This window comes from Pan paniscus, chromosome 16 (genome assembly GCF_029289425.2).
Source record: "Pan paniscus chromosome 16, NHGRI_mPanPan1-v2.0_pri, whole genome shotgun sequence".
Taxonomy (NCBI): Eukaryota; Metazoa; Chordata; class Mammalia; order Primates; family Hominidae; genus Pan; species Pan paniscus.
The window spans coordinates 28,942,432-28,964,976 of record NC_073265.2 but is presented as its reverse complement, the minus strand read 5'-3'; the positions used below and the strand labels follow the sequence as shown (position 1 = coordinate 28,964,976).

The following is a 22,545-nucleotide window of genomic DNA, read 5'->3' as shown; positions in this document are numbered from 1 at the left end:
TGTTTCACAGATACTCTATTCTCTTCATGTTTCAGTTGATTTTTGTTGTTCTTGTTAGATTTCAAGGGTAGCTGAAATCTCAGAGCTGAACTGTGGTCTTAAACATAGAAAATGTTTCATGGCTGTCAAATGAAGTGAAGTCTGTGAAGTCCGAGGCACTGATATAGCCATCCAAAAGGTGTTCTTTTGGCAAAAATATAACATGGGAATGACCTGGTGACCTTTGTTTCCTTCTCTTCTTAAAAGAGACAGAGAATTCAGAGATTTGTTTGGCTATTAGGACTTCAAATAAAAAGTATGAATATGGGCTGGGCGCGGTGGCTTATGCCTGTAATCCCAGCACTTTGGGAGGCCGAGGCGTGTGGATCACAAGGTCAGGAGATCGAGACCATCCTGGCTAACACGGTGAAACCCTGTCTCTACTAAAAAATACAAAAAATTAGCTGGGCGTGGTGGCGGGCGCCTGTAGTCCCAGCTACTTGGGAGGCTGAGGCAGGAGAATGACGTGAACTTGGGAGGCAGAGCTTGCAGTGAGCCGAGATCGTGCCATGCACTCCAGCCTGGGCGACAGAGTGAGACTCCGTCTCAAAAAAAAAAAAAAAAGAAGTATGAATATGGTCCCATTTTCTTATCATCAACAAAATCACATTTTCAGAGTTCACATTTATGGTTCAGATAAGATATTTTAAAAATAATGAAAGGAAAAACCAGTACCTTACATTTTTGTTACATACTGAGATTATGTGTTTTTATGTGAAATAACATATATTTGGAAAGAAAAGGGAAAACAACATTTTGGGACTCACATTGGATGTAAAAACAAAAATGTAATGTAGTTGTTAAAAAGAAATAATTTATGCTTCTTGCATGCAAAAAAAAAAAAGAATATCTTTTGAGCTTTTGTTCAATTTCCCTTTGGCATTTCTTCATTTCTAACTAAAACCAGCATTACACATTGAATTTTCAAAGCAGAAATGCTAACATGGCAAAGTATTTTAGGGATATTATTTTTGGATTGGACTACTTTTTGTATAAATACACTGTATCTTGAATAAACCCTGTGTATCTATGTAGTTGATGAATGAGTTCCAATCAGTTGCTAATCCACAAATATTCATAGTTCATATTCACTTTAACTCTTCTGCAAACCATTAACTCACCAGTAATTTTTCTCCATACTCCTTAAGAAAGAATTTCTTTTAAGTGGAATATAAATTTCTGTTTTTGAACAATTGATTCAACACATATTGAGTGCTCCTGGATGTAAGGAATTGTACAGAACTTAAAGATGAATCAGGCAAATAAAATACTTTGGAATAAAAAAGTCTCACTTCAGGCTGGGCATGGTGGCTCACGCCTGTAATCCCAGCACTTTGGGAGGCCAAGGCAGACAGATCACAAGGTCAGAAGATCCAGACCATCCTGGCTAACACGGTGAAATCCCATCTCTACTAAAAATACCAAAAAATTAGCCAGGTGTGGTGGTGGGCACCTGTAGTCCCAGCTACTCGGGAGGCTGAGGCAGGAGAATGGCGTGAACCCGGGAGGCAGAGCTTGCAGTGAGCCGAGATCGCACCACTGCACTCCAGCCTGGAGGACAGAGCAGGACTCTGTCTCAAAAAAAAAAAAAAAAAAAAAAAAAAACACAGTCTCACCTCAAATTTGACTCTTGCATTTACTAGTTCTGTGGACTTGGGCACTAATTAGAAGCTCTCCAAACCTCGTTTTCCTTATTTATAAAATAATAGTAATATTCTTTAGGGTTCTTTAGGTAATGAGTAGCTGAGTTAATATACGTAAAGTGTTTAGCACAGTGACACAGATCTCAGCCAATTATATTATTATAAGTGATATAAAGAACTTATTTCCTTATGGGAGGTATTGAGTGTACCTAGAAAACTGTGGACAAGACAGCACAGGCATGTGCCATAGAAAGCTTTTTTTTTTTTCTTCAAGAGACAAGGTCTCGCTTGTCACCCAGGCTGGAAGTACAGTGGTGCAATCATGGCTTGCTGCAGCCTTCACCTCCTGGGCCCAAGTGATCCTCCAACCTCACCCTCCCCACAAGCTGGGACTACAGGTGCATGCCATCACACCAGCTAATTTTTTAATTTTTTGTAGAGATGTGGTCTCACTGTGTCGCCTAGGCTGGTTTTGAACTCCTGGCCTCAAGAGATCCACCTGCCTCAACCTCCCAAAGTGCTGGGATTACAGGCGTGAGCCACCGTGCCCAGATTCATAGAAGGCTCTAAGTAAAGTGCTGTGGTGGTTTAGAGCAGAGAGAGAGAGAGCACATCCAAGGAATATCCAGAAAGTCTATTTCCATAAGTGAGGGGCAGGAGAAGGAAGAGGAACTAGGGAAGGAGGCAGAGGGATCAGAGACACAGAAGAAAACCACCATTATGTATCACGAGGCTGAAAACTGGTGGCCTACAGCAGTGGTCCCCAAGTATTTTGGCATCAGGGACTGGGTTTGTGGAAGACAATTCTTCCACGGGCCCAGGGAGGGGGATGGTTTTGGGATGATTCAAACATGTTACATTTATTGTGTACTTTATTTCTATTATTATTACATTGTAACAAAATAATTATACAACTCACCATAATGTAGACTCAGTGGGAGCTCTGAGCTTGTTTTCCTGCCACTAGATGGTTCCATCCGGGGGTAATGGGAGACAGTGACAGATCACCAGGTATTAGATTCTCATAAGGAATATGCAATCTAGATCCCTTGCATGTGCAGTTCATGATAGGGTTCACACTACTGTGAGAATCTAATGCCGCTGCTGATCTAACAGGAGGAGGCAGAGCTCAGGCGGTAACATGAGTGATGGGGAGCAGCTGCAAATACAGTTGAACTTGGGCCTGCCACTCACCTCCTGCTCTGGGGCCCGGTTCCTAACAAGCCATCTACCAGAACCGTCCATGGCCTGGGGGTCAGGAACCCCTGACCTACAGGACAAATTAAGCTCCCAGATGGGTCTGCTTTTGCTTACAAAGGGTTTAAAGATTTTTTTTTTAGCCAACATTTAAAAATTAGGTAAATTCCTATAAAAATCCAAATTTCTAGTTCTCTCTTGAAAAATTCAAATTAGAAAATATGTCAGCATTAGACCTAACTTCTTGCTTGACAATTACCGAATTGAGCTGAATAGCAACTGCTCTTTCTGTGGGGCACAGATTCTCCGGTTTGCTGCAGTATCCACCACTCTATATTGTATGGCAGGCCCTAAGGCCCACTTCATGCATTTATGTTACTTGTCCAGCCTTTGCAGAGATCGTCAATACATTTTTGAATGCCTGCTTATTTCATAGGAGACACTGTAGTGGCTGATGTAGTGTCCAGACTAGTATGAAGCTTGATCTCTGACCTCAAGGTAGCTTGTAGGATACCAGAGGATATGATGTAAACAATATAACAAGTTGTGGAGTGGCTGTGCAATGAAACAAGAACCACCACCAGATGGGCACTGATCGGATGAAAAGTACGGAAAGTGTATGCTGCGGGAGCACAGAGAAAGGAAAGGTTATTTGATGAAGGCATGATATTTTAAAAATTCCTTTGAAGATTTATCTTTGTTGGTCAAGAAAACAGTTTTCTGAACAAGTTGAAACATAGACTTTCTGACTTATCTGTGTATGGTAACTATAAGGTAGTAAGTTGGTATGCATATAGATTTAAGATGATAAATGTGGTTGAGTCAATGTGGTTAAGTCAGAATAGTTTGAGGAACTCTAGGAATGTGGCTCAGAGATTAAGGAGGTGTTGGTCTTTGTGAAAAGGGCAGATAAGAAGTCTTCTTTTCCTTATGGGCTCACTGATTGTGATGTTCTCATATAGATGCTCTGGCCCAGCACTTAACTTTATGGCAATGTTTTAAAAGCAGCATTTGGCTTTTACGTATCTGATTTCCTTAGCATAAAACAAAGCTTGTGGTCACAGTCAAAAGTAAGAATGGCATATTACTGCTCTTTCTGTAGTGTGAATAATATGTGGTTGCAGTTTTTACATCTGCTTTTTATTTTCATTTTGTCTTAGCAAGAGAACTAATTGAAGCAATTTTTTCTTAAGATCTGTGGTTTAACTGTGCATACTTTTCTTTATCCATCTCCTAACCCTCAACAAATCAGTTCGTTCTTTCCACGTATTGTAAATCCCACCATAAAACTGAGTGATGTTCTGTAATTTAGTTACCATACTTCTTATTCGTAGAAGTATCAGATTCCAGTTCTCTCCAGAAATATCTAAGGTATAGGAGTTATGTAAGCATTCAGTTTCTTAAATCCTTAGCAACCGGATTCAATAGTAAATTCTATTCCATTTGGCTCTTATATACAAGTATATTTTATTCATCTCTTATGAAGTCAGTTTTACTAGATCTAGAATTCCAGTTCACCGTTAGATTTTTTTTCTGGTTAGGGAGGGCCTCAGAAATGGCTCTCCTTGACAGGAGGCATTGCTGTGTTCTTAAACTAACTAGTTTAATTGAATATAAAGGTCCTCCTTAATTTGATTTATTTTCTTATTCTTGAAATATTGATTCAATTGTACACAATTTGATAAGCTTGAGAAAAAATTAGCAAACATTTGATTGAGGAAAATTGTAGTTTATATTGATCTCCTTTCTTGCCAAGATCATGCTATTATTGCTGACAGCAACAATTAATTTTTTTTGATGTCTTCCTGTCTCAATATTAGCTAAAATTGAGGAAATACAGACCATTGTTTGACATGTAATTCTGAAAGATGTTTTATTATTGGGTCCAGGGATTTGTATAGTTCCAGTAAGGGCCATGGACTCTACTTGACCCCAAATGTACTTAGGTGTGTGTTGGTTGAGGGCAGGAATTTAGGATTTTTTAAATGTATGCTAGTCACAGGCACAGAAATCTTATTGACCATCTGCTCATTTCCAAAACCCATAGAAGCCACAGGAGCATGCATTTCTGGGTTTGAGGAACAAACAAGAAGTTACTTCAGAGCTCTTTACCTCCAGTGCCAATCTGTTAGATCTCCAGTTAAATCTGGGAAACTGCCCTTGCCACCTCCATTTTACAGATTACTGTGAAGTTTATATTTCTTTGCTTTCCTCTGTTAAGCTTCTGATGTAGTCAAGGTTTCCTTCATTTTATGGCATTATTCCAAGGTGATAAAAACAATCTGCCTGAAGTATCTTTTCCCCTGCTTTTGGTACTGCCAGACACACGATCCATCTAATGACAAGAAATAGCAGGAACCTACAGAAATGTATAGCATTATCTCGAAAACATAGGACAAGCTGTCTTTATTTAGGCAGGTTTGTATTTTCCCAATCCTAACGCATGCCTTATTTGCATATCAGATAACTTACGAAGCTGCGGGTAATTTCCTGTTTTTGATTTTTGAAAATGAGTTTATTTTGCTTCAAAGATCCCCTTTGACCTAGTCAACACCACAGATAATTTTTCTAAGGATAAACTCAGAATCTCTTGGCAACCAATTAGTCAAATCAACAAGTATCTATTGATCTTGGCCTCAGGGACAGTTCTCTTCTTGTGGCATATTGAGGAGAACTTTTATTGAATTCTCCATGAAAGCATTCCTGTATGACCCAGAAACACAGAAATGATATGTTGGTCAGATAATCTGATTAAATATTTCTACTATGAGAAATCAAGATATTTCCTGATGATCACGAGGACAGATAGTACTGGTTGGCACTTTGTTGTGAAAAAAGAATCTTTCCTGGCACCACAGAGCTTTTTGCAGCTGGGCAATTTTCATCAGCCTCAGTGGCAACCTTTTCTTGCCCCCTCTTGGCCTCTGCTTTCATCGTACAATATTTTTCAAATATTTGAACTATATGGTTATGCCATCGGAGGCCATGACTGCAGAAAGCTGTTATATATCCTTTGGGTCTAACTGTAGAGAATTATAGACTCATAAGCTATTAGAAGGGGAAATAACTTTCTCAGAAGTAACTGAGACCCAGAAAGAGGAGGTGACTTCCTCAAAAGTGCGCAGCCGATTGTTCCAGCAGAACTGAAGCTAGAATCCACCCTTCGGGTGTATACCTCTTAGGTATGGAGAGTCACATTGTCAGAGCAGGACAAAAATGGCTTTGGCAGAAAAATTTATTAAAAATAAAAAATCAGTTGCTCACATCTGTAATCCCAGCACTTTGAGAGGCTGAGGCGGGAGGATCCCTTGAGCCCAGGAGTTCAAAATCAGCCTGGGCAACATAGTGAAACCCATTTCTTCTTCATACAAAAAAAATCAGCCAGGCGAGGTGGTGTGCACCTGTAGTCCCAGCCACTTGAACTTGAGAGGCTGAGGTGGGAGGATCGCTTGAGCCTGGGAGGTCGAGTCTGCAGTGAGATGTGGTTGTGCCACTGCACTCCAGCCTGGGTGGCAGAATAAGATCGTGTCTCAAAAAAAAAAAAAAAGGTTTGTCTGCTTATGAAATTGATAACATGTTTATTGTAGGAAATTCAGGAACTACAAAAAAATAAGAAAAATAAGATTAAATCATCAGGATTTTTGCCAAGTTAATTATTGTTAAATTTCCTTCCAGTCTATTTCTCTATACGCACACAGACTATATATATATACACACACATATATATGTACACACACATATATATGTATATAATTATTTATGTGTGTGTATATATATGTGTGTGTGTATATCTGTATCTATATATCTCTATCTATCTATCTATCTATCTGTCTATCTATGTTAGAGTTTTTGACAAGAAACAGAAGGAATACCTAGCTTGGATTTCGAAGATAATTATGTGAAGGGACTATTTATGTAGATTTCAAGGAGCTAACAGTGGATGTTGGGACACCGAGAGACTAGCCACCGTGGATGGGGGAAGAAAAGTGTGTGGGAGCTCAGCAAGAGCTGGAATTGTGGGAGAAGAACTGGCCATCTGAAGTTGTAATAATAGAGGACATGGGCAAAGGGTTAGCCAACCCCAGCCCCCTCAGCATGAGCGTTTGAGCGGTAGTTAGTTTCCTAACTCTGTTTCCTTGGCAATCTGAGAAAAGTTGGAATGCTGAATATGTTAGGAGGCGACTTTGCTTATGCTTAAAATGATCCCTGGATTAAGAGAATTATAAAGACCTGATGGAGAAGCTGTATTTTGGCCACCTCTGACTGCAGTGATTCTTGAGGCTAGGCACGTTTCTTGCTGGGTCCCTGGACTCGGTGTGCCTATGGGGCCATTTCAAGAGACAATGGCTCCTGTAGGATATGAGGATTTTAAGACAGGCAGCTTATAGCTGTTTTGCTCTTTATACCTATATTGTTTTGGCATGGACTGTAGCAAACACTCCCATTGAAAAGGGATACCTGATACTGCCCTGCTGTGTTTCCTGTCTTATAACCTTCTGAGTAGGGTGGCTCTAAGTTTGTCCTCTGTTAGTCTTTGAGCATGAATATGCAGTTGAATCTAAGAAAACTCAGCACATCTCAGGGATACGTCACTGCCCAAACTGTGATGCAAAAGCATTAGGGGAAGGGGAAAAAATACCCCAAGCTCTCTCTCCTTCTGTCCTGTACTCTCCCCTCACTTTGACTAAACCTAACCAGAAGATGGAGCTCAAGGAGAAACACTCTGATTGTCCCAGCTGTGGCAGGTGCTCACCATAGTTTATCATACGTCTATTGATGGACACCTGGGCTGTTTTCAGTTTTTAGCTGCCATGAACATTTGTGTACAAGGCTTTAGTTATATATTTTAATTTCTTTTTGATAAATTCATAGGAGTTGAATTTTTGGATCACATGATCGACAAACATTTAACTTTTTAAGAAATGGCCTGTTTTGGCGTGGTGGCTCACACCTGTAATCCCAGCACTTTGGAGGCCAAGGTGGGTGGATCACAAGGTCAAGAGATTGAGACCATCCTGGCCAACATGGTGAAACCCCGTCTCTACTAAAAATACAAAAATTAGCCAGGCATGGTGGTGCATGCCTGTAATCTCAGCTACTCAGGAGGCTGAGGCAGGAGAATCGCTTGAACCCGGGAGGCAGAGGTTGCCGTGAGCCAGGATTGCGCCACTGCACTCCAGCCTGGCAACAGAGCGAGACTCCGTCTCAAAAAAAAAAAAAAAAAAAAAAAAAAGAAAAAAAGACATGGCCTGTTTTTCAAAGTGGTTGTACCATTGTATAGTCCTGCAAACAATGTAAGAGAGTCCCTGTTGTTTCACACATTTCCAACATTTGGTGTTCACAGTTTTTTTCATCTGGGCCATGCTAGTGGCTGTGTAGTAGTGTCTCGTTGTGGTTTAATTGCATTTCCCCAGTGACTAATGATGTTGAGGAGGTTTTCATGTTCTTATTTGTCATGCACATAGCTTTTATGAAGTATCTGTGCAAGTCTTTATAGAATTTGATTGTCATTTGATTAATTATTATTGTCTATTTGATTATTTTTATTATCGAGTTGTAGGAGTTCCTTACATATTCTGGATACAAGTCCTCTGTCAGATTTGTGTGTTATGATCATTTTCTCTCAGTCGGTGGTTTGTTCATTTTCACAGTGGTGGTTTTGATTAAGCAACATTTAAAAATGTTGTTAAGTGCAACTTATAATTTTTTTCTTTCTGTGCCTTCTCTTTGCTTGCCCCAAGATTTAGAAAAAATCATAGTTGTAGATTATTAAAATAATTTCAATTTAAAAATGAAATCCGGGGTGTTTTGCAGATTACCATGTGTCCTACTTCATAGCTGGTGTATCTTCATGAAAGTTTATAAAATGCTGACTGCTTAGCATTGCAAAGAGACCTTGATACCATTTTTTCCAAACTTCCCCCTAACATTAGATTTCTTTAAAAAAATATTTCTGATAATAATTCAGCCTCTAGATGTGTATTAGTCTGTTCTTTCACTGCTATAAAGAAATACCTAGAATGGGTAATTTATAAAGAAAAGAGGTTTAATTGGCTCGCGGTTCTGCAGGCTGTACAGGAGGCACAGCAGCTTCTGCTTTTGGGGAGGCCTCAGGAAACTTACAATCATGGCAGAAGGTGAAGGGGAAGCAGGCACTTCTTACATGGCCAGAGCAAGAGGAAGAGAGAGAGAAGAGGGAGGTGCTACACACTTGTAAACAACCAGACCTCATGGTAACTCATTCACTCACAATCATGAGAACAGCACTGAGGGTATGGTGCTAACCCATTCATGAGAACTCCACCCCCATGACCCAATCACCTCCCACAAGGCACCACCTCCAACACTGGGGGTTACAATTCGACATGAGATTTGGTAGGGACAGAGATCCAAACGATATCAGGATGCTTCTAGAGATTGAAAGCGACCAGAAGTGAGAAATGAAGCCAAATATAAAATAATCAGTTCTTGAAATTGACTCTTAATAATTTGCTTGGTAGAACTGTATACAATAAGAATTTTACTGAAATTCATTGCTAGTTTGATGAAAGTTTCGAAAACCCAAATTACAGTCTATTGGCCAGTGCTTACACAGCTTCAGGATTATAGTTTGCATTGGGATACAGAGAATACGGTCAGCCATGTCACTGTCTAGGTGGTGACAGTGTGGTAAGTGCAATAAAGGAGCATGTGGCGTGGCTGAGAGAATAATTTGTCCTTTGTGGGTATGTCAGGGAATATTATGGAAATATGCTTGAGCTGGGCCCAAAATGGGTAGGAGTCTCAGGAGTTGGAGGGTTGGAATTGGGGGAACTGGTAGTAGTGAATATTGCTGCACATTTGAGTCTGAGTCTCAAGCAGTGGGAAATGAGATGAAGAGATTGGCAGGGCCTAAAGCATGAATACTTTGCACCTTGTTCTGTGTCTTCCCTGCAAAGAATGGAATCAACAGGGTGACTGGTAGCATCAAGACCAGCCAGGAGGCTCTGGCAGCAACCTAAGTCAGTAGTTCTTGAATTCTCAAGTAGGTCTGCTTCAGTTTATTAGTCCTTAGTCCTTTTTTTTTTTTTTTTTTTGAGACAGAGTCTCATTCTGTTGCCCAGTCTGCAGTGCAGTGGTGCGATCACAGCTCACTGCAGCCTCGACCTCCCAGGTTCAAGTGATCCTCCCACCTCAGCCTCCCAAGTGGCTGAGACTGTAGGTGTTACCGTGCCTGGCTACTTTTTTTTTAATTTTTTATTTTGTAGATATGGGGTCTTGCTGTGTTGCCCAGGCTGGTCTCTAACTTCTGGGCTCAAGGGATCCTCCTGACTTGACCTCCTGGAGTGTTGGGGTTACAGGTGTGAGCCACCAGGCCTGTCCTGTCCTTCCCTTTTGAATCAGAACCTCCTGGGTAGAGGCTGGAAGTTTAATCTTAGATACAGGACCAAATTCCTATCAAGAAATGCCCATTTTTATCACTCAGAAATAACATTAACTTTGGGAAAATATGGTTCTGTCAATATAAATATTGCAGATAATAATGAAGTACTTTCATTATGTAATACGTAGTCTTTTCAAAGGACATATTCAGCTCGCATTTGTTTGGCATTAAGATTTGTTGCTTGCCTACTACATACTGTGATGACTTTTAGCCTAGATCTATTATTACTGTTACTGTTTTACAGATGATGAAACTGAAGCTCAGAGAGGTTAATTCATTTCCCTCAGGTCAGTCTAGTCAGGAACCAGGCAGGGCGAAGATTCGAAACTCCTGACCTTGCCAAATCCAGTTTTCTTCCCATTATTACACAGCTGCTTCTAATAATATGGATGGGCAGGGTTTTTTCCTTCTTATTTATACATGATAAACTTGAAGTCCAAAGAAAAGTCCAAGGTCTCAAGCTCTTAAGTATCAGAGCAGGGACCAGAACCCAGGTTCCTGTTTCCTGGCTCCAGTTCTTTTCACTGTCTCCTTCTGCTTCCCAAATGATTACAGAAGTTGGGTTCCTTTCCTACTTGTTATATGTACAGTTGGACCTTTACCTCCTAAAATGGGAAGACTTTAAAGCGTTATACATATTGTTTTGAAGGGAAGAAATAATTGTTTGAGAAGCAAAGCTAACCCTCAAGGCTCAGTTGCTTTGAGGTGGTATGTGACAGCACATTTCCAGCCTGTGAATGATGTTTTTTTTTTTTAATTAGAAACCTGACCATGATGGTGAAAGAAATATGGAAGTAACTCCAGGAGAAAAGATACTTAGGAACACCAAAGAGCAACGTGATCTGCATAATCGGCTGAGAGAGATTGATGAAAAGCTGAAAATGATGAAGGAAAATGTGGTAAGTCTTTCTTTTTATTTTAATTAATTTTTTTTAAGAAAAAAATAGAGGCAGGGTCTCACTATGTTGCCCAGGCTGGTCTCGAACTTCTGGGCTCAAGTGACCTGCCCACCTCAGCCTCCCAAAGTGCTAGGATTACAGGTGTGGGCCACCACACCCGACCATCTCTCTTATTTAAAGTTTAATTGTAACCAACACTTGTACCAAAAAAGGTTTCAGTCTCTTTTGACTGTTTTATGACTGTTCTCATGTGTTAAATCAGCCATGTGAATTTGTCAGTAACAATGTGAATAAAAGCTAAAAATATAATTCGTAGGACTTTGATATTATTCTTAATTTAAGTAATTTATATAATATAAAACATTAAATAACATATAAAACATATTCTGACTTCAGATAGTGTGTAAGATACTATGTGAAGTCAGAATAATAATCCATAATCCTAATATTCTGACAGTGACACAAATATTTGTTTTTCGTGGAAAAATTTGGTAGTTCTCCCTAAAATCATCCCTATGTTTTGAACTTATAGCTTAAATTCTCTTACTTTTTGTTTGTAATTACTAATATATTATTAGTAACTAATTAATTTTAATGCATTCCAAATCTTTCTTGGCCTACTTCATGTTTTTCTTGCTCATCATAAAGACATGTCATTCCTGATGAGTGAAAACTCTTAAAGCAACTAAATTGTGAACTGGTTGATGCTCTGAACCTCTTAGAATTGCTCTGTCATACTATGATTTTCCAACTACCCGTAGAATGTTTTCAGCTGGATACCTGGATTTTACCTAAAATTAAACATGTCAAGGCTGAGCTTGTGATTGTGGTCTTGCGGTAATTACCTGCAGTAACCCCTTTTGGTCTCCTACTAACTTCTGTCATCTTGGGTGATCTTCAAGCCTCTTTGAGTTTTAACCAATGTGACTAGTTTGTTGCCATATTCTTCCTGAGTTTCTTATGACTCAAAATCTTTTTTTTTGGTCGCTACTTTTATCACCCTTCTCTCAGTGTTGTCACCTCATGCCTTAGCCACTTATAACCTGGTTTTTGCAGGATTTCTTGTTTCCAGTCACTCCCTTCTCTCATTATTCCACTTAATATGCTGCACCGTGGAGTGAACATCAGGTGAGTGATTTTAAAATGTGATGCCCTTCAGAGCCCCTGAGAGTGTGCCACAATCCCGTCTTCACACCTTGTAATCAAGCCCAGCTGAACTGCCCTCACTGCCTGCAGGCTCACAGATAGCAGCACTGACACAGAGCCTACAGGAGCTCAGGGCCACCTAATGAGAGTTAGCCAGCAGATCTAAAGGGAATGAATACATCGTGCTTCTTTTATAGCTCATTTTTATTTGCTTTGCATGAGAAATCTCTTGGGCGTTATATTTCAGGGAGACCTCTATTTCCATTTTCAGAGAGATTTCTCTGATTCTGTTGATGGGATGAAGTAGAAGAAGTAGGAATGGGCCGGGTGTGGTGGCTCATGCCTGTAATCCTAGCACTTTGGGAGGCCGAGGCGGGCAGATTGCCTGAGCTCAGGAGTTGGTGACCAGCCTGGGTAACAAGGTGAAACTCCGTCTCCATTAAAATACAAAAAAAATTAGCCAGGGGGTTGTGTGCACCCGTAGTCCCAGCTACTTGGGAGGCTGAGGCAGGAGAACTGCTTGAACCCAGGAGGCAGAGGTTGCAGTGAGCCGAGATTGCGCCACTGCACACTCCAGCCTGGGTGACAGAATGAGACTCCGTCTCAAAAAAAAAAAAAAAAAAAAAAAAAGAAGTAGGAATGGTAGGGAAGTGTAAGGGGGCTCTTGGCCAGTCATTGTAGTGGTAATGATGGTACATCGTGAATTCGATGTGATAAATGAAATGTTTTGGTTTGATTGGTTTTGAAAACTGTTGGTACTTCCTCTCACTCCATATCTGCCAATCCAAGGCGGGCTAAGCCTGTCACTCCCCATGATCCATTCTCCTGATTTCTGATTGCTGTGGTTTGGATGTTTGTGTCCCCTCAGAATCCCTGTTGAAACCCTAGCCCCCAAGGTGATGGGATTAGGAGGTGGGGAATTTGGGCAAGTGATTAGGTCATGTCAGTGAAGCCCTCGTGAGTGAAATTAGTGACTTTATAAAAGAGGCCCAAGGGGACTCATTTGCCCCTTTTACCATGTGAGGACGTAGTGAGAAGTCACCCCTATCAAGAAGGACATGGGCCCTTACTAGGCACCAAACCTGCCAGCTCTTCGATCTTGGACTTCCCAGCTTCTAGAACTGTGAGAAATAAATTTATGTTGTTTATAAACCACCCAAAATACCATTATTTTGTTGCCCAGACAGACTAAGACATTGGCCATTTATCACATATCTTGAACATGCAGCTGTTATTTTCTACCACATCTCTACCATTATTTAATTTTTGGCTCAAAACCAGGGTCCTTTAAGAAATCGTATGTCATTCCAGTGCCTTATGGAATTTGGCTACACTTAAAGGGATATGATAAATGTCAAGAGTTGGTTGTTATCCAAGTGGAAAAGAATAATTCATGAGTAGATAAGAGCAATTATTGAATACCAACTATGAGCCAGGCACTGTCCCAAGTATTTTACAGATACTAAAGTATTTAATCATCGCAACTGCTCCATGAGATAAATACCACAGTCCTCATTTTATAGATGAAGAAATGGAGCGAAAGAGAGGTTGACTAATTCCTTGAGGTTATACAGCTAGTAAGTGGAGGAGGTAGGATTCAAATGGTTAGCATTTAACAACTATGCTATTACTGCCTTTCTGAGACTTGCTTTTCTTTTCATGATTAATGTCTTTTTTTGTGAATTAAAGTGTGATAAACTTGTTATAATCAGTAATCATGAGCAAAATGTTTGGGTTCCCCTATACAAATTTAATTGTCATAGTTTTGTGTTTTATAGTCAACACTTTCAGAGGCTGTTGTCTGCATGATAAAGGCCCATGAATGTTGATCTGTACTGTTTTATGTTTTTTTTTTTTTTTTTTTTTTTTTCTGAGACAGAGTATCACTTCCGTCGCCCAAGTTGGAGTGCAGGTAGTCCTCCCACCTCAGCCTCCTGAGTAGTTAGGACTACAGGTGTGCGCCACCATGACCAGCTAATTTTTTTATATTTAGGAGAGACAGGGGTTTGCCTTGTTTCCCAGGCTTGTCTCTAACTCCTGGGCTCAAGCAATCTGCCTACCTTGGCCTCCTGGAGTGCTGGGATTACAGGCGTGAGCCACCATGCCTGGCCCTGTTTTCATTGCTTAGTGTTTCATAACTGTAGATTCATAACTGATTTCATAATTGTGGATTCATTTTGTGTACCACATGACCTGTTGAGCGGAAGATACTGTGTGTTTCAAACTCTGAAAACGCACCGTACCTCATAGATGGCTAGATATTATTTCAGCTGGGAATCTGGAGACCTGAGTCCTTGTTTCAGTTTTGTTAATAGCCTGCTCTGTGACCTTGAATAAATTACATAGTTTCTTAGAGCAGGGGTCCCCCACCCCTGGGCCAAGGACCAGGTACTGGGCCGCTCAGCAGGTGGTGAGCAGCAGGTGAGGGTGGCTTCGTTTGTATTTGCAGCTACTCCCCATCTCTTGCTTTACCTGAGCTCTGCCTCCTGTCAGATCAGTGGCATTAGATTCTCATAGGAGCACGAGTCCTGTTGTGAACTGCACATGCCAGAGGTCTAGTTTGCACGCTCCTTGTGAAAATCTAATGCCTGATGACCTAAGGTGGGACAGTTTCATCCAAAAACCATACCCCTCCCCCACCCCCTCCCCCTATTGCCAAAAGGGTTGGGGACCACTGTCTGAGAGACTTCATTTCATTGCTTTAAAATCAAGAGAGTAGTGCAAGATGACCTCTGTTCTTTTGCCAGAGATTCTTGGCACACTTATTTTTGATAAGAAGTGATGTTATTTGTAATATATAGTATCTAAAACTAGTTTGTGTGTTTCCTAAATATTTGTTATTAATTGGATGAAATCTTCTATTGAAAGTTACTTTTGAAAGTTTAGTAACACTTTTTAGGAGAATGCGAGATTGTCTTTTCTATATACAAAATTAGTCTACTGCCCTCCAACCAGAGAATGTGGTTTCTGAATGATAGGAAATGGCCAACTTTGCAGTTTTGCCTTATTCTGCCTCCTGCAATGGAACATCCTTTCAGGATTACTGGTGGAAGAGGTAATCTGTGGCCACTGAATTGGTGATCTAGGGATCAAACCCATATCCTGTTTTAGGGATGGGAGAAGAAAGAGTGAGCTAAGGGGCAGTATAGGAACCCTGGGGGTTACTGGAAACGCCTGCATCTAGGATTGATTTGTCAGTAAAGGCTGGAAAAGTAGCTTAATTCTGTGTTTCAGGGTTAGGCTGAGGCTGCTGATGCACATTTGTCTTGGTCAAGACTGGTTGAGGAAGTGGGATTTGATTTAGTCTGTAGGAGGTGGTAGTGTTGGCGTCAGTGGATTTAGCTATTAGGAGCTAGGGGAAGTAGACACAATGAAATGAGGTTGAAGCTCACACATTTAATATGAAACTCAGTAGGCATATAGGGGCCTTGAAAAGCAGCTCTGAGAGTGGAGGAAGGATGAGCCTTGGGTGCTGGAAGTAGCATGTGTGAAGCACATCTGTAGGATTTCCTTAGTGTGAGTCAACAGTGTCATACAGCTGTTCTGGGACACATTAAGAAAGAAGTAAGCAAAATGGATCATATTTAGATATTAGAGTGACCAAGATGAGGAAGAGATGTAAAACCAGGTCATACAAAGGATTGTTAATGGGGCTACATGTATTTATTTAGCCCAGCAAAGAAGGGACTAGTGTGTTTTGTGTGTGTTGGTTGGGGTAGGAGGGAAGGGGAGTGGTTTGGTAGAAAAATCACAGACAGTAACTTCCCAAAGAGATTTAAAGGGCTAACATGTTAAATGTTAATTTGATTCTTTATAGTGGAGGAGGAAAATGCATGGTGATTGGGAAGCCAAAAAGAGACGTATTTCTGGTAAATATTGAGGAAGAAAGTTAGAATTATCTCATTGGAAATGGTCTGTCTGGGACTAAGTATTCAAAGTAGACTGGAGTGACACTGGCTGGGTAGAGAGAGTGTTGAAGTATCATGGGGTGCCTGGATGGTTTAGGTGAGTGTCTCAGGCACAAGCAGGCAGCCTGTAGATGGTGAGTAGGTGGAGGAGCTGTGCTTTGAGTTCTTTTCACATGTCAGGGAGTTTGTGCTGAGCCACCTGCTGCTTGCCTAGTTGGTTCCCATGGTATTAGGTGTAGTGGCTTTAGCCATGGATAAGAGTTTTTCCACCAGGTTAACTACTTGTATGGAGACAATTTGAGATGTTAGAATGAAGAGATAATGGGAGTATCTGCTTTCATAGAATAGGCACCATAAGACAGCCCCCACAGACAGTCTCTCCATCATTTCCCATACCAGTGATGTTTGTCTCTGGTACTTCAAACCAGACAAACAAGAGAGTAGTTTTCTGTTGGTTCGGGCGCTCTACAGGCTTCTCTGCCCATCCAGTCTTCTAACCCCACTCTGCTCTAAATCATTTCCCTGGTCCTATTATATAAGCTTTATATAGGGGGCTTGGTGGTTAAGGGCCAGACTGCTTGGGGTTTGAATCTCACTTAGTAGCTGTGTGACCTTGGCGGGTCCCCTGAGCCCAATGTGCTTCAGTTCACTAATCTGTAGAATGGAGATAATTACAATTACTGTAATACTCACCTCACAGGGCTGTTATGAAGTTTAAATTAGTATATATAAGGTACTTAGAAGAGGGTCTGGACATTTTAAGTGCTATATACATTTTTATTATTAACATAATTAATACGGCATTTACATAAGCTTGTTTCCAGGATAAGGGGGGAAGGACATCGTATGGAGGGCAACATTGAAGATGGAGGGGTAAGCCTTGGAGAAGAACCAAGGTACCCTTTTCCTGACTCGGGGTGAAAGAAAGGAAGGGTGGGCCAAGAAAGGCAGGATGAGAGATGAAGAGAAGGTGGGCGAGGCCATGTTTGAATGTTCTCTACTTACTCTGTAAATTAGCGACCTCTCCATATGGTCAGAGTGGGAGGGTAGAGTGGGGATTGAAGAAGTGTAGGAAGGGACTGGAATAGAGCCAGTGAAGATGAGAAAAAAGCAATGGTAAACAATCAGGTAGCCCAGGGGAGGTTGGAATCCCTGCTGCGAAATGGAGCCAGTCAGGAAGGCTGAAAGGTTTCTCTGACAGCCCTCAGCAGTCCACCAAAGCTGGAGATGAGGGTTGATGAGTTGAGGCAAGGGTGAGGAGAGGTTGGGTGATTGCAGTGAAAGATCAAGGGGGCAGAGGAACTGGTGGCAGATACCTATGGGGGCAGGGGAACTGGTGGTAGTTACCTATGAGACCGTAACTGAAAAATTGTAATGTATATACCTCAGATATCAGCTGGGACCCTTTTGCCTTGCTTTGACCCAGTTTCATAACTTACTGTACACAGATTAGAATACCATCTGCCTATCAAAAGAATGAGGTAGGTCTATGTATCTTGAAAAGATGTCTGTGATAGAGTATTAAGGAAAAAGAGCCTGTTGCAGAAGACAATGATCAGTGTGATTCTATTTTTACAGAAAGAAACGTAGGAAAGTCCTGGAACAATATACATATACCAAATGCTTAACAGTGATTACTTTTAGCGGGGATTGGGATGGATGGGGAGGCGAAGAAAGGAAATTAACTTTTTGTAACACACAGTATTTAAAGGGAAAAGTGTGTTGGGATTATGGGTGATTTTTATATTATTCTTGTGCTTTTGTTTATATCTCAGACTGTCTGTAATATACATATGTTGTGTCTATAAACAGAAATAAATTAATGTTTAAAAATATGGAAAGCATCTATGTGTACAAGAGATCATTGCTTATTGTATCTCAGTAAGTGGTTTTTATATATTTAGAAAAATAGAGTGAGTCATCACAAGGAATAATATTCAGCCTTATCAGCAATTAAAATTCATATTCAGACAACCTGTAGGAACTATATACACCCGTTAGGCCAGCCAAAAGAATGACGAATGTGATATCATTATGTGTCAGTAAGAGTGGTGTAAAGATTGGGACAGCGATATTTGGATATTATTGGTAGCTGTTTGAATGGGTTATTTTTTCTCCTGGAAAACAATTGGTCAATAAATGTAACAACAGCTATAATATGATTCATATTTTTGACCTGTATAATTCTACTTTTAGGAATATTTTCAAAGTAATAATGCCCAAGGAAACCAAACAACCAACCAAACAAAAAACCCAGGAAATAAATGTTCTCAAAGAAGGGAATGTCAAAGCAACTTATATAATATTAACCCATTTAATTCTATGGTAGGATGATAAAAATGACAAGTACGTGGACTTTGTCAATAGAAGACTTCTAGAAGATTTTTTTTTTTTTTTTTTTTTTTTTTGAGACCGAGTCTCACTCTGTTGCCTAGGCTGGAGTGCAATGGCATGATCTCAGCTCACTGCAACCTCTGCCTCCCAGGTTCAAGCAATTCTCCTTCCTTAGCCTCCTGAGTAGCTGGGACTACAGGCATGCACCACCACACCCGGCTAAGTTTTGTATTTTTAGTAGAGATGGGGTTTTGCCATGTTGGCCAGGCTGGTCTTGAACTCCTGACCTCAAGTGATCTGCTTGCCTTGGCCTCCCAAAGTGCTGGGATTACAGGTGTGAGCCACCACACCTGATTAATATATGACTTTTAATTGAAAATATATGATACGAAACATAAAAATAAACATTTAAGATAGATTTTTATCAACTATGTTATATATATATATTCGTATATTGGCGCATATATACTAACAACCATCTGAAGGGAAATAGAATATGTGCTGTAACTTACCTTTGTTAGATAATTTTCTACTTTCTATTAAATTGCCTTTATTCCTAAAGAAAGGGGAGCCATAATTAAGGCAATTTTATTATATCATTCTCTTATTTAAAGATATTTTAATCCATTAACATAATGATGGACTTTTTGAGTAATTTAAATGAATAGTAACAATAATTCATGATTTGTCTCATTTTTCAGAGGTGTGAGTGTTCCACTGTGACAATAAAGATTTTTTGTTTTTTTTAAAAAATAAAGAACATTTTTGACTTCCAGGGTTAGGTAAAAATACCTTTGATGAAGTTGCATAATGATCCTATCTTTCACAAATCAAAAGAATTCCATTTTAGTTTTTGCATTTTAAATAAAAAATAATCAATCTGACCTTATCCCATTGATCCCACTAATGATAAAATACTCTCAAAGATGTTTTATTAGTATTGTTAGGAAAAACTTTCCCTGGTTCTAGTCATTCCAAATGCATCGACCACACTTTTTAGGTCTTTTTTGTGTCTCTTTTTGATTCTCAGTTTGAACTTCATTCATTTTCTTCATCATTTGAAGTCTCTACTATTTCTATCCACATTCTTTCTCTTTTCAGTTTCCTGGAAACCACTGAGCTTGGCCTTGTTTGGTGAACTGCATTGTCATTATTGCATCAAAATGTTTAGCACTCTAAGCCCTGTTGCTGAGCATTGAGGATAAGAATGTGGCTGACAAAGGATGATAAATCCTCTCATTCTGATTCTTATTTCGACATGCTCTTGTCATTTAACCTGATATAAGCATATATGAACCCCAGTCAGAAGACTGGAGTGTTCCTTCTGCTTAGAGAATGGGGTGGAAAGTCTACCTTCAATTGTTACACATGCTATAGATTCAGAATTCTTGAATGTGAGAGCTAAAGGGGCTTGGAGGTCATTGGGCCAGTTCCATGGAATAGAAACCAAAGTCTTGAGCAGCTAAATGATTTTTCAGAAATAATCAGAAGCCCAACTCTTCTGACACCTCAACCTGTGAACATTTCAATAAATCCAACCTCTCTAAGTCACATCCGTATAGTTCAGCCAATTTTTAGCTAAGATTTGTGGCCACCCACAAATGTAGGCTTTATTCTAAAACCTTTAAGCTGTTACCAACCAGATATACATCTTTTCCACATTCAACACTACTCCAAACAGACCTGACATGTTTGTGGTTAAATAGGAAGACCAACTAGTGTGCTTTGGTATTCATACATTAATGAAGGTCCGAATTGGAAAAATAGTTATACTTTGGTGTCTTTGTTTAGAACTGCAGAAATTATTTTAATCTTTTTTTCACTTGTAACAGGTTTTAGAAATGTGGATAAAATAATAACACTGCCACATACAATTGGTATTTAGAGTATACAACTTTTGTTCTTTCTGTAGGTGGTGGCAGGTGTGTGTAATGATGCAAAACATTTGGTTGTAAACTTTGGAGAGTGAGATTTGTACATTAACAGAGAAACATTAAAAAATTTGTTCTCTTAATCACAGGCCCGTTTTGAAACAAGCAAGTAGAACATAAAATTTTCAGAATTATGTATTTCTACATCATTTAATGCAGAAACCTTAACAAAACTCCTTGCAATGGAATATTATCATTTAATAGTTGAGAATGTAGTACAGTTATAGGTATTTCGCTGATGATCATGAATTATCCTGCAATGAATAAATGACCCAGTAACCTTTTAAAAGTTATTGACTACATAGATCAATATAATTTATGAGAAATTTAAAACATAATTAGCTGGAGTTCTTTGAGAGGAAAATGTTTTTATTTATTTATTTATTATTTTTTAAAATTTTACTTTAAGTTCTGGGATACATGTGCAGAAAGTGCAGGTTGTTACATAGGTATACATGTGCCGTGGTGGTTTGCTACACCTATCAACCCATCATCTAGGTTTTAAGCCCTGCATGGATTAGATATTTCTCCTAATGTTTGAGATGAAAATGTTAAGGATAGTTGGATATTTTTCCATTAACTTACTTTGTTTCAACTATCATTTATAATCAATTTATAAATATATTAGTAGGTTTCAGTTTCAAATTTATTTTGGAACGAGAGAGGTTATAAATATACTTTGTATTCTACCTATACTGTAAACATTTAAAAAATTATTAAAGATGTTTGGTTCTGGATTATGGTTTTTCACATGTGTTATGATAATGCAGATGATATGTTATAGAAGGTGTAGGCATTGTGCTGTTTCTGAATAATAATGTGCCATATCTTGAGAGGCACCTTAAAAATGACAATTATGAGCTGGGCACAGTGGCTCATGCCTGTAATCCCAGCACTTTGGGAGGCTGAGGTGGGTGGATCACCTGAGGTTGGGAGTTCGAGACCAGCCTGACCACTATGGCAAAACCTCATCGCTACTAAAAATACAAAATTAGCCGGGTGTGGTGGCGCATGCCTGTAATCCCAGTTACTCGGGAGGGTGAGGCAGGAGAACTGCTTGAACCTGGGAGGCGGAGGTTGCAGTGAGCTGAAATCGTGCCATTGCATTCCAGCCTGGGCAACAAGAATGAAACTCCATCTAAAAAAAAAAAAAAAGACAATTATGATAGTAACTTTGTTTTATAATATTACTTATTTTCCCTTAAATTCTTATTGTTGAGCAGAGGCTCTAGAAATAGGTAATACGACTAGTTAGGTTTTAACATAACTTACCTTTTGCTTTCTGAATTGGTTTTTAAAGTTCATTGGTAGAGGCCATGTGCTGTAGGTGTGATTACATGGAACAAGTACAGGTACTTGCTTCAAGAAATAAATAAATGTGAATATAATTAAGTATAATTATATAAAATAATTATTGTAAAAATTATAATATGTGATACACACACACACCATATTTAAACAGTATAGCATTGAGGTAAAAGAAAAATGTATACATAAACATTATACTGATTTTAGAGGTTGAAATGAAGCCTGTTATTTGGATGTTGACCCAGGGTAGTAACATGCCACATGGGACTGTTTACAGCCCCTGTGCAAATCTCTGGACGGGAGAGTTCTAGTTCTAGCTATATGGCAGACTAGATGTTAAGGGAGACCGTGCTTGGGAAAGCAAGCCTGAACATGCTAGAAAAAATATATTTTTTAAAAAGTAGTTTTAAAAGCATGTCTGAGCTGGCAGAAATGTAAGGGAATTCCTTGGAGGGTAGGAATGACAAGACACTATGTGTCAGGAGGGGTAAGTGACCATTGGAACAAGCATTGGTCCCCGTGGTATCTGTTAACCTCTAAAGGCCTAAAGTGTGGGTTTTAACCAGGCATGTGTAGGGAGCACAGGAAACAGAGCCCAAGACAGGGTAAAGGTCAAGTCAGAGCTCCCACATAGAGTCAGCACACCAAATGGTTAACCCCGAGTGGAAACACTAGGAAGAATCTGCTCTGGAGAGGGCATGGTGGGGACATATATAA

The 22,545-nt window shown here is 39.7% G+C and overlaps 1 protein-coding gene across 10 annotated transcripts in view; it reads left to right on the top strand.

The window, feature by feature from the left end:
* The window catches only part of FSIP1 (fibrous sheath interacting protein 1), a 190,927-nt gene that overhangs the window by 60,661 nt on the left and 107,721 nt on the right, over positions 1–22,545 (top strand). For all 10 annotated transcript variants that reach the window (XM_063596535.1, XM_003826556.5, XM_055098839.2 and 7 more), the window contains one exon: positions 11,064–11,201. In XM_063596535.1, the coding sequence (XP_063452605.1) occupies positions 11,064–11,201 (138 nt within the window). The remainder of the gene's footprint in view (positions 1–11,063; positions 11,202–22,545) is intronic.